Source organism: Tursiops truncatus (assembly GCF_011762595.2).
Source record: "Tursiops truncatus isolate mTurTru1 chromosome Y unlocalized genomic scaffold, mTurTru1.mat.Y SUPER_Y_unloc_1, whole genome shotgun sequence".
Classification (NCBI taxonomy): domain Eukaryota; kingdom Metazoa; phylum Chordata; class Mammalia; order Artiodactyla; family Delphinidae; genus Tursiops; species Tursiops truncatus.
The window spans coordinates 1,051,697-1,065,978 of NW_022983136.1; the positions used below are offsets into that span (position 1 = coordinate 1,051,697).

Consider the following 14,282-nt stretch of genomic DNA (forward strand, 5'->3'; position numbering starts at 1 on the left):
AGACACAAGGCCGGAGGCCTCCCTGGAGGCCAGCTCTTTGTGGAACCTGGGCTGCTAAGCCGGGCGGGGGGAACGGGTGTTTGGGGGGACACGGCAATCCCAGAGGCCGGCCTGTTTCCACAGGGCGAGGGGCGAGGCAGCCGAGGGTGACGCCCACTGTCCTCGCCCTGATTGGTCGTGATGGGGCCGAGCGGCCTGGGCGTGGCTTGGAACTCCTTCCTGCCACCTGGACACCCATGCCTGGCGGCCAATGCTCCTGCGCATGCGTTTCAGCGCTCTTCACCGCAGAGGCTCCAGGGAACGGTTCAGTCCGCAGTGAAGCGTGATTCCAGTCGCTAGGCCTCCGTGCTGTGCGGCCCTCGTGCTGAGCTTCCAGCTGCCGCACCTTCGCCGCTGCCCCAACTCAGAGCCAGGTCCGCATGGGCAGTGAGGCGGGACCCGGGGTCATTCTAGGTGTGGGAGGGGGTCCTCAGGAAGCAGGGGCCCGCGGGTCCCCAGGTGTGGTGCGGGAGGTAGGTAGGGTGCTGGCACTAGTTGATGGTGGGGGCGAGGAGGCCGCCATCTTTAGCGAGGAGGTGGTGCAGCAATGCCCGGCCGTGTTGGAGGGAGAGGTGGCGCGTATCGGGGAGGTGTTTTGGCTGCCTGTGGAGGACATGATGGATGAGGTTGAGGTGGTGGCGGAGGAGCAGCAGCAGGAAGAGCAGGAAGAGCGGAAGCAGGTGGTGGCGGAAGAGCCGGAGGAGGAGCCCCAGGAGCAGGGGCAGGAAGAGCCAGGGCCTCGACCCACGATCACCGGGTCCCCGCTGGAGGCGCTGCAGGCGCTGCAGGCCCTGCAGTTAGAGCTAAGCACTCTGAATACCCAAGCCAGCAGGACCTACTCTCGGCTCAAGCGCAGGATCTGTCAGCGGCGGGAGTCTCACTTGGATGGCAGAAGCGCCATCATTCAGGGCATCCCTGGCTTCTGGACCAGAGCCGTATCCTTACAGAGGCCCCTTGGGGTTGGCTGCGGTGAAGGAGGAGCAGGAGTAGGAGCGGCGGGGGTGAGGGTGGGGTGGGGGAGGGGGAGCGGTGGGCGCAGGTGCAGGCCAAGAGCACTGAGGAATGTGGGTACAGGAGGGCATGAGTGGCTCCAAAGAGGCAGCAGGAACAGAGGGAGGCCACAGCTGTAGGTGTCTGAGCGAAAACTTTGGGTGAATGGTCTTGGCCTGCAGCGTGCACAGCAGTACTTCCCCAGGGTGGAGGGAAGAGCCCGTGGCAAGGTCACAATTGGGAATAGCCCCGAGCACCCCTCACACAGAGCAGTTACTGGAAGTGTGCATTATCCCGGGGAACTGGCAGGAGACAAGCGGAAGTCCCAATACCCGTCCTGGTCAGTCAGAGCCCGTGTAGTTGTTCCAGCTGCCTCAGTGCAAAAGCACAAGGTCCTGCCTGCACACAGGGTGAAGTTGTAAGGGGCAGCTGTCCTTGGCCGGACACCAGGACCCCGGACACGCTCTTGGGCCGGCAAGAATCCTTACCTCCCCAGGCCTTTCACCAGCACACTCGAGTCTGTGGAAGACACACAGGCGCAGGCACGCCCCTGACCTCCCCGTGGACCCTGTGAGTCCTGCAGAGCTCCAGACACACCCACGCAGGCCCTTCTGAAGACAGGAAACAGGGCAAAGGCCCAAGGCTTCGTCTTTGAACACACACACACGCGCACGTACTCACACACACACACACACACACACACACACACAGAGGCACTCACACAAACACCCACAAGCCCATGCACACACGGCGTAAGAGAAGGCATGAGGCAGCGACAGCACATCTAGACCGCTTACGGAGTGACATGCCGGCACCCAGCACACACAGGTCAGGTAGAGATCAGGTTCGTTCAGGAAACAGGCCCTCCCCGGGTGGGTGCACTGGACCCCAAGGCAGCCACAGGCAAGAGCACGTCTGATGGCAGGGCAGGGGCCGAGGATGTCTTTGAGGGCCGGATGGGCGTTAGCGCTTACGGATCTGGCAGATCTGCTGCTGCAGTCTCTTCCTCTGGCGGGTCTGGGGACTGGTTCTGCGGCTTGTAGCTCTTCCTTCCCTGAGGTGTGGCATGTGAAGCCTCCTTGACCTAAAGCAGATAATGAACCACCCCCAGATTTCGGCCGTGATCAGTGACCAAGATGAAGACCTGCTTAGCTACATGATCAATTTGGAGGTCAGTCTGGAGAGACTGGGGCGTCGTGGGTGGAGGCAGGTGGCCAGTAGGGAGGGGGCGGGGTTGTCCTTAAAGGTTGGGTGTAAGCAGCAGGAGAAGGGAAGGGGAAATGGTTCGTGGCTGCCAAGCAGGCAAGCTCAGGACCCCTAGAAGAGCTCCTGCCCTTCTTCTCCTCTTGGGCGTGGCAGGTGAAGGAACTGGGCCATCCGAGGCACCACTGCAAGTTGAAGTTTTTCTTTCGACCCAACCCCTACTTCTGGAATGACGTGATCCTTAAGGAGTATCACCTTAGCATCGCTGGTAGGAGGGGCTCCCGCGGGGCTGCGGGGTGAGGGGAGGCTGGGGAAGGGCGTGGATGCTGGGCCACCGTGACTGTGATCCTTTCCTGTCTCCCCTGTCTTCCTCCAGGATACAGGGCGTCTCGTTCCACTAGCATCTATTGGTTCTGGGATTATGAACGGGGAGCTCCCAGCCACAGGCAGGACCCCACCGGCCTTCACTTCCTCAACTGGTTGTCTGACCACAACTGCCCAGGGTCTAACAAGATTGCTGAGGTGGGGTGCCTCTGGTCCCCCTCAGCGGTGGTGACGCTGGAGTCCCCCGGCTGCTTGGGGGGAGGGACGTGGGCCTGGCCTGCCCTGTCCCGACCTGGCCCCTTTCCCCTACCAGATCATCGGCGAGGACCTGTGGCCCAATCCTCTGCGCTACTACCCGAGGGAGGAAGGCCCCACGGGGACAGGTAACTGAGACGAGGACAGGTGGTTAAGGAGCCCAGGGGCTGGGCGCTGAAATGAGTGTGGTCCGGGTACACTGGGGCTCTCCCTTTTCCCAAATGGGAAAGCTCAGGCTGAGAGCACACTGTGGGCGGAGCTGGGTTTCAGGTCACCCCGGCCTTGGCGGCGGGTGAGAGGGTGAGAATGGAGCCGGGAGGACTGTAGGGCACACGGAGTAGCAGGACTCTAACCAGCTAAACTTTCAGGGTGAGTGCCCCAGGTGTCTATGAAAGAGGCAAGCACCTCCTTAAGCAGGCACCTGTGTGTGAATCATCAGTCCCTGGCTTCAGCCTGCCCTCAGCTGGGGATCACCTGGGCCCCTCCCTCCTGGCAAAGGCCTACAGATGCCGAGGAGCTTCATTCCGAGTCTCCTCCCGCCTCTTTGCTGACTTTCCGAGTCTTCTTTGAATTTTCACGTCCATCCCTGAGCCTCCCAGCACCACCACACAGACAGTCCCGGAAACGGCACAAGGCTAGCTGGGGACAATATTGAGGACCTGGGGCAGGAAGTGGCAAGGGACCACAAAAGGGCCGGGCCTACCGCCCACCAACGCCATGTCTCATATTGCTGGACACAGCCAGTGTCCCCTGCTGAGACGCCTTGTGCCCCGTTTGTGTTCCCGTCCCTGTGCTCCTGTGTGTGTGTACGTGTCTGTGTGTCGGGCGCACTCCAGACCCAGAGATGAAGGCACCGGGGGAGCCTCAGAGGTTGGCCAAAGAGCACCAGAGTCAGGAGGCGTCTACAGATGTGGGAGACGGGTGGAGGTGTCTACCTACGCGGTTCGGGTGCCCACGGGAGAAACGAGGAAAGGATGGCCAATGAAGGTTCCAGAGAGCGGGGCCCCACGTGCCGGGAATGACGCCCAGAGAGACATAAACACGCTCACAAGTGCTCCTGTCTTGGTGTGTGTGTATAGGTACGGGGGTTTGTGGAGTATTCACGAGTGAATCAAGTGGTGTGGGGCTTCTTAGCCCGTGCCTGCGGACCTCCCTGTCTGTGGGCGAGATGGCGGGCCTGGGGAAGTGGAGGACGTGGGGAGGGCAGGACGATGTGGGATTCCGGAGAGGCCCAGGGCCTTCCTCACAGGGCAGGGACTGGAAGGAGGAGGAGGCAAAGAAAGAGAGCCTGCTGAACTGGAGACTTGCTCCGCAGGCAGGGCAAGGAGACAGGGAAGGGCCCTGGCTTGCAGGGGCCTAATGGCCTGGTGCCGCCTAGGGCCCGTGCCTGAGCCAGCAGCCTCCGTCCAGGACGTCTGGCGCACACTGGCACGACACGAGGCAGGTGACTCCTTAAGCTCAGGCTGACCGTTGAGCACACAGGGTGGGAGCGTGGGATCCTTGCGGGCACTAGCAGCCCGCCCCGCGGGGCAGCGTTCCAAGGACGCGTGAGGCAGACGCCGGTGTGACGTGTCGCTGTGTGCCCCGGTGGCGGCGTGGGTGAGTGTGAGCGTGCGGGCGAGTGAGCGAGCAGACAAGGAAGGGGGCCGGGCTGTTTGCATGCAGGGACCCTGGGACAGTGACAGAGAGCAATGCCTGCGGGCGCAGCAGACGGCTTGCTGGCTTCCAGGCTCTGCTGACTGGGGAAGAGAGGAACTGCCAGAGAGAAGCCCCGTTCCCTCGTGAGCAAAAGGCCGCCCGTGAATCCCTTCCTTTTCCTGGGCTCTCATCCCTGCATGCAACAGGCAGAGGGGCAAAGGTGAGGGCTGAGGGCTGAGGGGAAGCGGCTGAAGGGCACCCACCTGCCTTCCCAAACCGCAGGTGTGCCGCCTGCCTTGCTTCCCGCCCCGGCGATCCGAGGGGCAGCACGTAACTGTTACTCAGTCTCTGCTACCCAGAGGCTAAAATCCTCTATCCGAGCCTGCCCTAGGGAGCGGAGGGGGCGGGACGCTTAGCGGAACTAATGCCCAAGAGGAGCACGCTTCTCAAGAAACCGTCCGGTGAGCAGTTCGCGTCCTCTGGGAGCCTCCATCCGCACATCCCTTCGGCAGGCCTGGACCCCGCTACGTGGCAGGCTCCTCTCAGCTTGCTGTGCGCCAGGCCTCGGGAAAGAGAAAGCCCTGGAGCAGACAGACCTCGGGCCGGGAGGCCCAGGGATCCGTTTTGGGGTGGGGCATGGGGGGTGGCCCGGGGCAGGTGAGGGGAAGGGATGGCGGGCACCGGGAGTGCTCCTTCCTGAGCAGACAGCTGCTTTCCAGGCACACCTCTGGCCCAATGCACGAGGTCCGGGACCGACTCTGCGGCAGCTGGGCTTGGGAGAGAGGAGCGCGGTCCGCCGCGCTCCCTCCCCGTTGCCTGCACTTTGGTTCCAAGGGGAGCACCTCTGTCCCTGTGGTACCGGCCACGCTGACCTTCCTTTGCTTGTTTGGACTCCTGAGACCACGTGGGTGCCCACTGCCCCCGCAGCTGTTTCAAGACCGAGGAGGGTTGCAGCACCAGGGCAGCTTCAGGAATCCTCGTCCTCGCCTCCCAGCTGCACTGGCTGCGCCCTGCCGTGCATCAGCCTTGGGGATCTGAAGCCCTGAGGGCCGTGGTGTACACTTCTAGGGTGGCACACAGCCGTGGCCTAGAGAGGAAGGCCTGCCCCGCTCCGGCTGCTGTCCCCGCAGGCAGACAGACAGACACACAGACAGACAGGGACTCTGTCCCTCCTCAGCTCCGTGATCCTTAAGCTGGAAGGGAGCCTCCCTCGTGGCTCCCACACTCCGGTGCCTAGGGTTCCCTACCGTGGAGGCAAAGGGAAACTACGTGCAGTGGCCCTGCGGCTGCACGTGGGACACAGGGCAGCAGGGGACCTCCGACCCTCAGCCGGGCCCAAGTCCCTGGAGCCCTCTTGCCCTGGTCAGCGCTGCTGGGAGGGGCCTGGCAAGGATGAAAGGCTAGAGGGAAGGTTGGACAGCGTCCTCCCACAGCTTGACCTGGGCCACCCACGCGTAAGGCGCCATGGCTGGGTTCAGGTGCGGCCCGCCTGCCCAGGCACGATGTGGCAGAAATGGTCAGGCCACCCCCCGGTGGGGAAGGAAGGCTTACACTGCCCGCTGTGGCCCCGGGTGCCCACCGCCGGGGCCTCGTGGTCCAACCCAGTGGATGTGCCTCACTGAGAGTCACCCTGGGGAACAAAGCCTCGACTTTGAGGGTGGAAACCTGTCAGCCCCGCTGGGGCACGGCACGCGGGGCTTCCCCTGTAGCTGTTGTTCAAGGTGGAGGGCCCACATCCTCCATGCTGTCCCTCACCGCGTCGTCCCTTGGCATATCGGGTTATCGGGGCCCTGAGACGTATGACTTCTTGTCCAGCGGGGATCTCCCTCATCCACTCAGGAGGGAGCACGCAGGCTCCATCTCTGTGAAGACGGTTTCTGTGTTGAAGTCAGCCAGGGTCTTGGTGTCCTTGTCCCTTGTGAGGCAGCTTCTAAGCTCGGCCCTGCCCGTGTTGGGGGCCCTGCCATTTCCGCGCATGAGCTCGTGTCTCTTTCTCTGACTGCGGCCAGGAGCCCCTCTGTCAGATATCCCGCCTCGCTGCCTGTCTAAAGCGATCACATCCTCCGGTCCCTATGCCCTTCTCTGCTGGCACGTCTCTGCCCGGTGCCGCTGGGGGCACGTTCTCTCTGTGTATCACACAGAACCTGAAGGAGGTCTGCCCCAGGTGACACTGGCAGGGCCCCTGGTTTCTAGGTCAGGCTCTTCGGTGTCACCTGGCCAACCCGTTACCAGGGGGTCAGCGGACCTACAGCCGAGCAGTAGGCTCAGCCAACACAGAGCTACCGAGAGGAACGGAAAGGTAGCCTTGTCCTTGACGAAGTCAGTGAGGCCCCGAGTGGGCAGAGGGCCTCCCGGCGAATGAAGAGGGTGCTGCTTTCTGCACCAGGGACGGGTTGACGTTGGCCCCCGGGGCAGGCAAGATTCCCAGGGTGGCCATCAGGGTGGGGGCCCTGTGCGTGTTTAGCAGTAAACAGCAGGGCAGACGGGAAGGGAGCCCACCTCCTCTTTTCAGCCTCACCTTCAGAGCCTCATTTCTTCACCCAAGTGCTGCATCCACCTTCAGGACATTGTAGCACACACGTAGCCACGACCTGGTTCCCAGTGGCCTCCCACAGCTGCCTGAGGGGGAAAGAGAAACCAGCTGAGGGCAAACACCTACAGAGCAAAGGGAGCCCTGGAGCACCTCTCTAAGCAGACGGCCCGGGGACACGCGAACCAACCTGAGAGCTCCAGGAAGAGGAAAGCGTGTCCCAAGTCACCTGGGCCCCTAGCACCTTGTCTTCCTGTATGGTGCCACAGACAGGGGCACGGGGAATGGAATCGAGCCTGCGTGCTCCCCACGGTCACCCTGTCCAAGGCAACCGGGAGGAAACAGCACACAGGTGCACGTGACTCAGCTCCCACTATGCCCACTTTCAACCACACCATCCCGTAGGCAGGGCAATCGTTCCAAGAACAACCCGTGGAGCTAAATGTGCACGTGGGCTAGATCCACAGAGGGGAGGCGGGGGACAGAAAACAACTGGGACAGTAAACAAGGGGGCGCTGACCAAAATCCTTTCTCGTGGAAACAGGTACGTGTAGAGTTCTGCTCAGGTACCTGCCCGTGTGTGGTGTGGGGGGGTGGGGGGTAGTGGGGGGGCACGTGATGCACGTGCGTGGTCAGGAATAGGCACGACTACTGTCATGCATGCGTGGACGTTGGGTTGGACGCGGGGACGTGGAAAAGCTTAAAGAGCTCAGAGAACGTACGTAAACTGTGGGCCAGTTGAAGCCCCCAGGCCAGGGAATCCAGCCCAGAGATACCACCCGTGGAGCAAAGTGTAAGTGGCATCACACGCCAGCACCCTCGACCAGGGGCTGAGACTAGAGGGAGGAAGAAAGCACCTGTGGAAGGACAGGGAGGATGCAAAGTACATGAGAATCATAAAGGGCCCGATGCCCAGGCCCAAAGAGGAAAGACCCACCCCCCACCCCTCCAGCCCCACTCCCATCTCAGCTACAGCCACCTTTATCTCCTTCTCCAGTGCACGAGCAACCTTTCCCCCACCCCTGTGTAGGCCCTTGAGAAACACCTGGCCTTTTTTCCATAAGGTTTGGCACACCGACCCACACCGAGGCATAACCGGCTGCCTCACACTGATTTTGCTGGTTTAAGACATCACTCTAATGTTCTGACAACCCTTGTGGCTCAGGAGTATGGCCGTGATGGCTTAGCTGGATTCTACCCCTGCTCCCCTGTCCCACAAGACTGGGGCGAAGGGCTGGGCTGGGATGTGATCTCATTTGGAAGGTGGACGAGAGCAGAACCACTTTCACAGGGCATCCTTAGGGTCGGCAAAATTCACATCCTCGGGTTGGCAGTGGTGAAGGCATGCATGCGTGCGTGGTGGCCCTTGACTGGGTGCAGTCCTCAGCACCTCAGTGTGTGCGCACGTGTCCAAATAAGGTTGCTGGCGTTCCCCAGTGCCACCAAAGCGCGTCGTCCCTCTCTCGGTCTCTCAAAAGACAGGATGGCCGAGTCAAGTTCGTCTCGTGCCATGTGTCCATGTCCGTTCCCGGAGGGACGCTTGTCACCTTATGTTGGCTAGCAGAAAGGCAATTTCTGCCTGCCACTCGAGCGTTTGAAAGGCACTATGCAAACGTGTGGTCACACAAAGTCCGAGAACCCGTGGGTGCCAATCACACACGAGGAGAGGTCTTTTGGTGCCAGGCAAGGTAGAATTTCTCGGAGAGTTTAAGTATCCAGAGGGGATCCCAGGAGAGTGGGCCACAGAGGGAGGGAGCAGATACATACAGAAACAAGAACGCGCACGCACACACCACACACACACACACACACACACACACACACAGACACAGAGAGAGAGAGAAAGACAGAGGGGAGACAGACAGACACTCAGACGGAGCTCTTCGCTGCGTGGCTTTTCTGCTCTTGAGCAAAGGAATTCAAGTCGAGCAAAGAGCTGGGTTTGCCGGACACTCCCCTCTCATGCCACAGAGCTTCGGGCTCTCTGTCCCCTGGAAGAAAAGTATCCAGCAACTTCGGCCACCATGCATTTCCTTGTACATTTTCTGAGAGTTCCCAGTGGGTAAAGGTCCCGAGGGAAACCAGATTCTGATTTTCTGAGTTTGGAGCGGGAACTCCTGGCTCCAACTGGCACAGGCCACATAGGTATCACAGGGCACCTGGGCACCCCAGACGCAAGGCCGGAGGCCTCCCTGGAGGCCAGCTCCTTGTGGAACCTGGGCTGCTAAGCCGGGCGGGGGGAACGGGTGTTTTGGGGGACCCGGCAATCCCTGAAACCGACCTGTTTCCACAGGGCGAGGGGCGAGGCAGCCGAGGGTGACGCCCACTGTCCTCGCCTGATTGGTCGTGATGGGGCCGAGCGGCCTGGGCGGGGCTTGGAGCTGCTTCCTGCCACCTGGACACCCATGCCTGGTGGCCAAAGCTCCTGCGCATGCGTTTCAACTCTCTTCACCGCACAGGCTCCTAGGAACGATTCAGTCCGCAGCGAAGCGCGATTGTAGTAGGTTGTCCCGCGTGGTGCTCGGCCCACGTGCTGAGCTTCCAACTGCCGCACATTCGCTGCTACCCCAGCTCAGAGCCAGGTCCGCATGGGAATGAGGCGGGACCCGGGGTCGTCCTAGGTGTGGGAGGGGGACCTCAGGAAGCAGGGGCCCGCGGGTCCCCAGGTGTGGTGCGGGAGGTGGGTAGGGTGCTGGCCCTAGCTGATGGGTGGGGCGAGGAGGCCGCCATCTTTAGCGGGGAGGTGGTGCGGCAATGCGCGGCCCTGTTGGAGGGAGAGGTGGCGCGGATCATGGAGGTGTTTTGGCAGCCTGTGGAGGACATGATGGAAGAGGTGGAGGTGGTGGCGGAGAAGCAGCAGCAGCAGGTGGTGGCGGAAGAGCAGGAGGAGAAGCCCCAGGAGCAGGGGCAGGAAGAGCCAGGGCCTTCCCCGAAGAGCGCCTCGCTGGAGGCGCTGGAGGCGCTGAAGGTCTTGCAGTTACAGCTGGAGCCTGTGAATCGGGAGTGCAGCCGACAACACTTTCGTCTCAAGGTCACAACACTTCGGAGGCGGAAACCTTATCTGGAACACAGAAGCACCATCATCCAGAGCATCCCTGGCTTCTGGGTCAAAGTTGTATCCTTAATTTTGTATTTGAGAGACCACGTTGTGGCCGGGCTAGTGCAAGGGGTACCTAACATAGCGGGCCGTTTGGGTACCAAAATGTATCCGTTGGATTGTGCATTGTGGGCACACTCAGGGAAATGTGATCCTGAAATTGTGGGGGCATGCTGATTTTCTGCATAGCAGGAAGTAAGACTAGGGCTTTAGTTGCAGAGGTCCAAAAAGGTATTGTCATTAGTGCCAGGGCCTCTTGAGACAAAAGAGTTGTCTTGTGCACAGGTTCTTCTTGGAATAACCATCAGGGAAAACGGAGGTGAGAGTGGGGAGTTATGAATGCACATCCTAGTTAGAGCCAGGAGTGTTTGCTGTGCGGAAGTAAGCTTGTTCTGTCCAGATGGAGATCAGGGCCTCCCTCTCAGAATCGGAGGCTCCCTGTTTTAGTGCACAGATATGCACACCCCGAGGGGCTCATTGTTCCTTCATGCAGTCTGTATTGAAGGAATAGGACTAGATGCTAGTGGGGCCTTGAGATCAGACACTCCCAGGCCGCTGTCCAGGCTCGCTCTGTTCTCCCAGCCCTTTCACCTCCGGCATCTAGAGGCTCCTTGACGTAAAGCAGTTTGTGAACCACCCCCGGATGTCGGCCATGATTAGCACCCAAGATAAAGACATGCTTAGCTACATGACCAACTTGAAGGTCAGGCTGGGGAGGAGACGGGAAATGATTTATCCCGGAAAGCAGGAAAGAGCAGGTCTGCTGGAGAGAGATTTCACCCTCCGCCTCCACTTTGTCCCGGCAGGTGGAGGAGTTCGCAGATCGCAGTGATTACCGCAAGATCATGTTGTTTTTCCGGAAGAACCCCTATTTCCAGAATGAGGTGGTTGTTAAGGAGTATCTCACTGAGGCCACTAGTAAGAGACAGCTCCCTGGATCGTGGGGGAGGGCAGATGGGGTGAGGTGAACTTGAAACGTGATTTAGGCCCTTGTCCCACGCTCCTTTTCCCACAGGATATAGGGCATCTCATCTCGCTCCAATTCAGTGGCACCGTCGTTTTGAAGAGGAGATGTATAGCCGCAGGCACAACAACAGCGGCCTTAACTTCTTCAACTGGTTCTCTGACCACAGCTGTGTAGGATCTAGCAGGATTGCTAGGGTGGGGTGCCTCTGGGCCTCCTCAGCAATGGCGATGTTGTTCGGCTGGTCGGGGGAAGGGGTGTGGGCCTGGCCTGGCCTGGCCTGTCCCGACCGGGCCCCTTTCCCCTACCAGATCATCGGCGAGGACCTGTGGCCCAATCCCCTGCGCTACTACCCGAGGGAGAAAGGCCCCAGCGGGACAGGTCACCGAGAGGAGGACAGGTGGGTAAGGAGCCCAGGGGCTGGGCGCTGAAACGAGTAAGCTGGGTCGTTTATTTCACTCATGGAGGAGTTGAGGCTCAGAGGCATACAGTGACACCAGGGCGTGAGGGTGTCAGGGTGCGACAGCACGTCTAGAAAACTGCAGTGCAGGACTGGTTCTGACTAGGGAAGCTTTAGGCGAGTGAAGCAGCATGAGAGTCAAAGTCACTGAGATTCAAAGGTGCACGTCTCTGAACTGTCATTCCATGGCCATCAACCCCACCCTCAGGCCTCCTGTAATGCCCCCTTAAATTTGGGCTTGGCTTTGGGCTTGCCTCAGGTTCCCCCCACCACCCCGTTTCCACAAAGGTGTGTGAGTCCCCTTTGTGCAAAGCCTTACCCCGCTGTCCCATCATTTTTTTCTGTTTTGATCATCACCGTCATCTTTTACTTTTCTTATGCATTTTCTTCACCTGCCATGGCTATTGTGAGAACAGTGGCCATTTTGCGTCGATTATGAAGAAAAGTTTCTAATATGCGGTTGGAGGAAATGTAAGAGATCACAGGGGATGTGACTCTGTCTCCTGGGCAGGGCCTTAAAAAGTTAAAGCGGTCTTTAGCATCGTTCAGAGAGGTTGGGTTATTATGTGTGTGCCTGTGTGTGTTTTCAAAGGCACTCCCGATCTTGAGATGCGTGTGATGGAGCATCGCCCTTGACCTAAGAAGCTGCTTTGGGTGAAGGCGAACGGTCAACGTGGTTGTCGTGCACACGAAGAAACGAAGAGAGGTCTGGTGGTGAGACGTACAGAGAGAGAGACACCAGTAAACCTGGAATAAAACTGGAAGATAAATAAGCAGCATCAGTTGTATGTGTTTGTGTGGTGTTTGTGCAGGGGCTCAGGGTAGACACATCAGCCCCAGGCAGGCTTCTCAGTTTGCTGCCTGGGAATTACCAGTCCATGGAGAGTTGTAGAGGTGGGGGGAAATCATACTTTGGGATTGCATCAGAGGATGCAGTTCTGCCTGTGGGATGGGGGTTGGGGAGGAAGGAGAAATAAGAGAAGGACTGGTTAACTGGGGCCTGTCATTTTTCCAAGGGAAATGCGGAAGTTCAAGGAAAGGGCCTGGTGAGCAAGGGCCTGAGATTGAAATGCTGGAAGTTAATTTTGTTGGATAGTGGTCCTCCATGTATCCTCCCTGTTGCATATCATCAGACACTTCAATGGGATACAACGGGGGGAAGCCTTAGCATTTAATTCACTGTTGGACCGGATGCCCTTCTAGTGCATATGAACACAGGGTCTTTTGCTGAGACAATTAGCCTCTCAGGGCTAGGGTTCCAGACAACATCTCAGGACATGGGGGTATAAGGTGTATGGAGGACATCTGAGGAGGTGAGGGAGACACGGGTGGGAAGGCAGTGAGGATGTTAGTTTGCTCTGGCAAAGGTGACCAGGGGAAAAGGTAAGTTTGCTGGGAAACGGCTAAGCAAACAAAAACGGAGTCCCTCACATCTGAGTGAGCTCACGTGAACTCTGTTCTTTTTTCCGGGGGACTCAGTTTGGGTACAAAAGGGCACACGGGGAGAGGGGAAAGGTGGGGGGAGTGGGGAGTTGGGGATGTTAAACAGGCAAGTGCCGGGCCACCCAGCTGTGTGCTCTCTGTTCCGTGACGGCACAGTGGTTAATACCCCTATTTTCAGACAGGCTTAAGCCCTCTGCCCAAGGCCCGCTTCAGGCCAGGTCCCCAGAAAGTAAACATTTTTCTCATGAACAGTCTGGTAGAGGTGTCCCATCCTCGCTGAATGGCTGGGCACACCGTGTTTCAACCACAAAGGCACTGTCCTTCTTCTGGGGCCTTGCCAGCACTCTGTGCCCCTGAGGCCAATGGGAAGACCTAGAGCATACCGAGCTCACCCAGGAAGTGGTGAGCACTTCGGGTGCTCCTTGCCAAGTGGCTGGCTGCTTCCCAGAAGCACGTCTGTCTCTGGACCAGGCAAAGGACAGACTCTGCCACAGACGGAGCAGGGAATGTTCAATGTTTGTCCCCCCAGTGTTCTTCTCTCTTCCCAGATACAGCGGCTCCAGCACAGGCGTCCCTGAGGGTGGCATATTGACAGTACCATTTCCGTCCCACGTGTTGAGCTCTCGCTCAACGACTTTTGGTAGAAGAGCCTTCTCCCAAAAGCCCCAGCTCTTTCCAGGACGAGGGTTTGACAGTCAAAGTTCATGGAGTCACGGATGTCCCCTTCAGAGTGCACTGAGTTAGATCGCCTGCTCAGTGTCAGGTTTTGTAATGAACATCTACATCCCAGCTATGCCCCTTCTACAGTGGAGACATCCGAAGGTCTAGAAGGCAAGGCTTGGCCTTTGCCCGCTGCTGTCCCCACAACCACCCCACAGACACTGTGGAAACAGGTCTTCTCAGCTTCTCGCACTGTACACCTCAAGGAACCCTTGGGGCTTCCACATGCTGGTCCCTGTCTTTCCTGGTGCTGGTAAAAATAAACTATGCTCTGATAACCCTGCAGTGGGAGTGGGACAGCATACTGGTGCGTGGTCTTAGGCAACCTCAGACGGGGCTTGTTCTAAGGACTCCAGGATGTTTATCCACATCCAGAACATTTAGTAAGGTCTTGCAAAGGACTTAAATCACCAAAGCAAAGGTTGGGACAGGCTCCCCCAACTCCTAACATCTCCTGCCAGTGCTTAGGTACCAAGGCTATGCTTAGGCCTGACCTGTCCTGGAGTGAAGCTGGGCAGACGTTCATGGATCAGGTAGCGGAACTGTAAACTGTGGACGGTTGACTTGATTGTCATTGTCTGGAGACTTGGCATGATGTGTGCCCCAGAGGCTATAGCTT

General features: G+C 58.9%; 2 protein-coding genes across 2 annotated transcripts; both read left to right on the forward strand.

Annotated features, from left to right (window-relative positions):
- The first annotated feature begins 419 nt into the window (after positions 1-419).
- Positions 420-4,136, forward strand: LOC117310628 (testis-specific Y-encoded protein 1-like). The gene is made up of 6 exons (XM_033850336.2): positions 420-974; positions 2,123-2,200; positions 2,389-2,500; positions 2,609-2,754; positions 2,870-2,939; positions 3,648-4,136. The coding sequence occupies exons 1-6, from the start codon at positions 420-422 to the stop codon at positions 3,794-3,796; spliced, it is 1,110 nt and encodes a 369-aa protein (XP_033706227.1). The 3' UTR covers positions 3,797-4,136.
- Positions 3,980-12,255, forward strand: LOC117310629 (testis-specific Y-encoded protein 2-like). Its single transcript, XM_033850337.1, has 6 exons — positions 3,980-4,024; positions 9,447-10,094; positions 10,702-10,779; positions 10,883-10,994; positions 11,092-11,440; positions 12,093-12,255. Exons 1-6 carry the CDS (start codon positions 3,980-3,982, stop codon positions 12,106-12,108), a joined length of 1,248 nt encoding a protein of 415 aa, XP_033706228.1. The 3' UTR covers positions 12,109-12,255.
- The last annotated feature ends 2,027 nt before the right edge of the window (positions 12,256-14,282 follow it).

What these genes read in the sequence shown, in the direction of transcription:
- LOC117310628 (XM_033850336.2), top strand. Translation starts at nt 420, where the DNA reads ATGGGCAGTGAGGCGGGACCCGGGGTCATTCTAGGTGTGGGAGGGGGT. An exon ending in CTGGCTTCTGGACCAGAGCC is followed by an intron (nt 975 to 2,122) that starts GTATCCTTACAG and finishes GACCTAAAGCAG; the next exon opens with ATAATGAACCACCCCCAGAT. An exon ending in GGTCTAACAAGATTGCTGAG is followed by an intron (nt 2,755 to 2,869) that starts GTGGGGTGCCTC and finishes TTCCCCTACCAG; the next exon opens with ATCATCGGCGAGGACCTGTG.
- LOC117310629 (XM_033850337.1), top strand. Translation starts at nt 3,980, where the DNA reads ATGGCGGGCCTGGGGAAGTGGAGGACGTGGGGAGGGCAGGACGAT. An exon ending in CTGGCTTCTGGGTCAAAGTT is followed by an intron (nt 10,095 to 10,701) that starts GTATCCTTAATT and finishes GACGTAAAGCAG; the next exon opens with TTTGTGAACCACCCCCGGAT. An exon ending in GCTACATGACCAACTTGAAG is followed by an intron (nt 10,780 to 10,882) that starts GTCAGGCTGGGG and finishes TTGTCCCGGCAG; the next exon opens with GTGGAGGAGTTCGCAGATCG.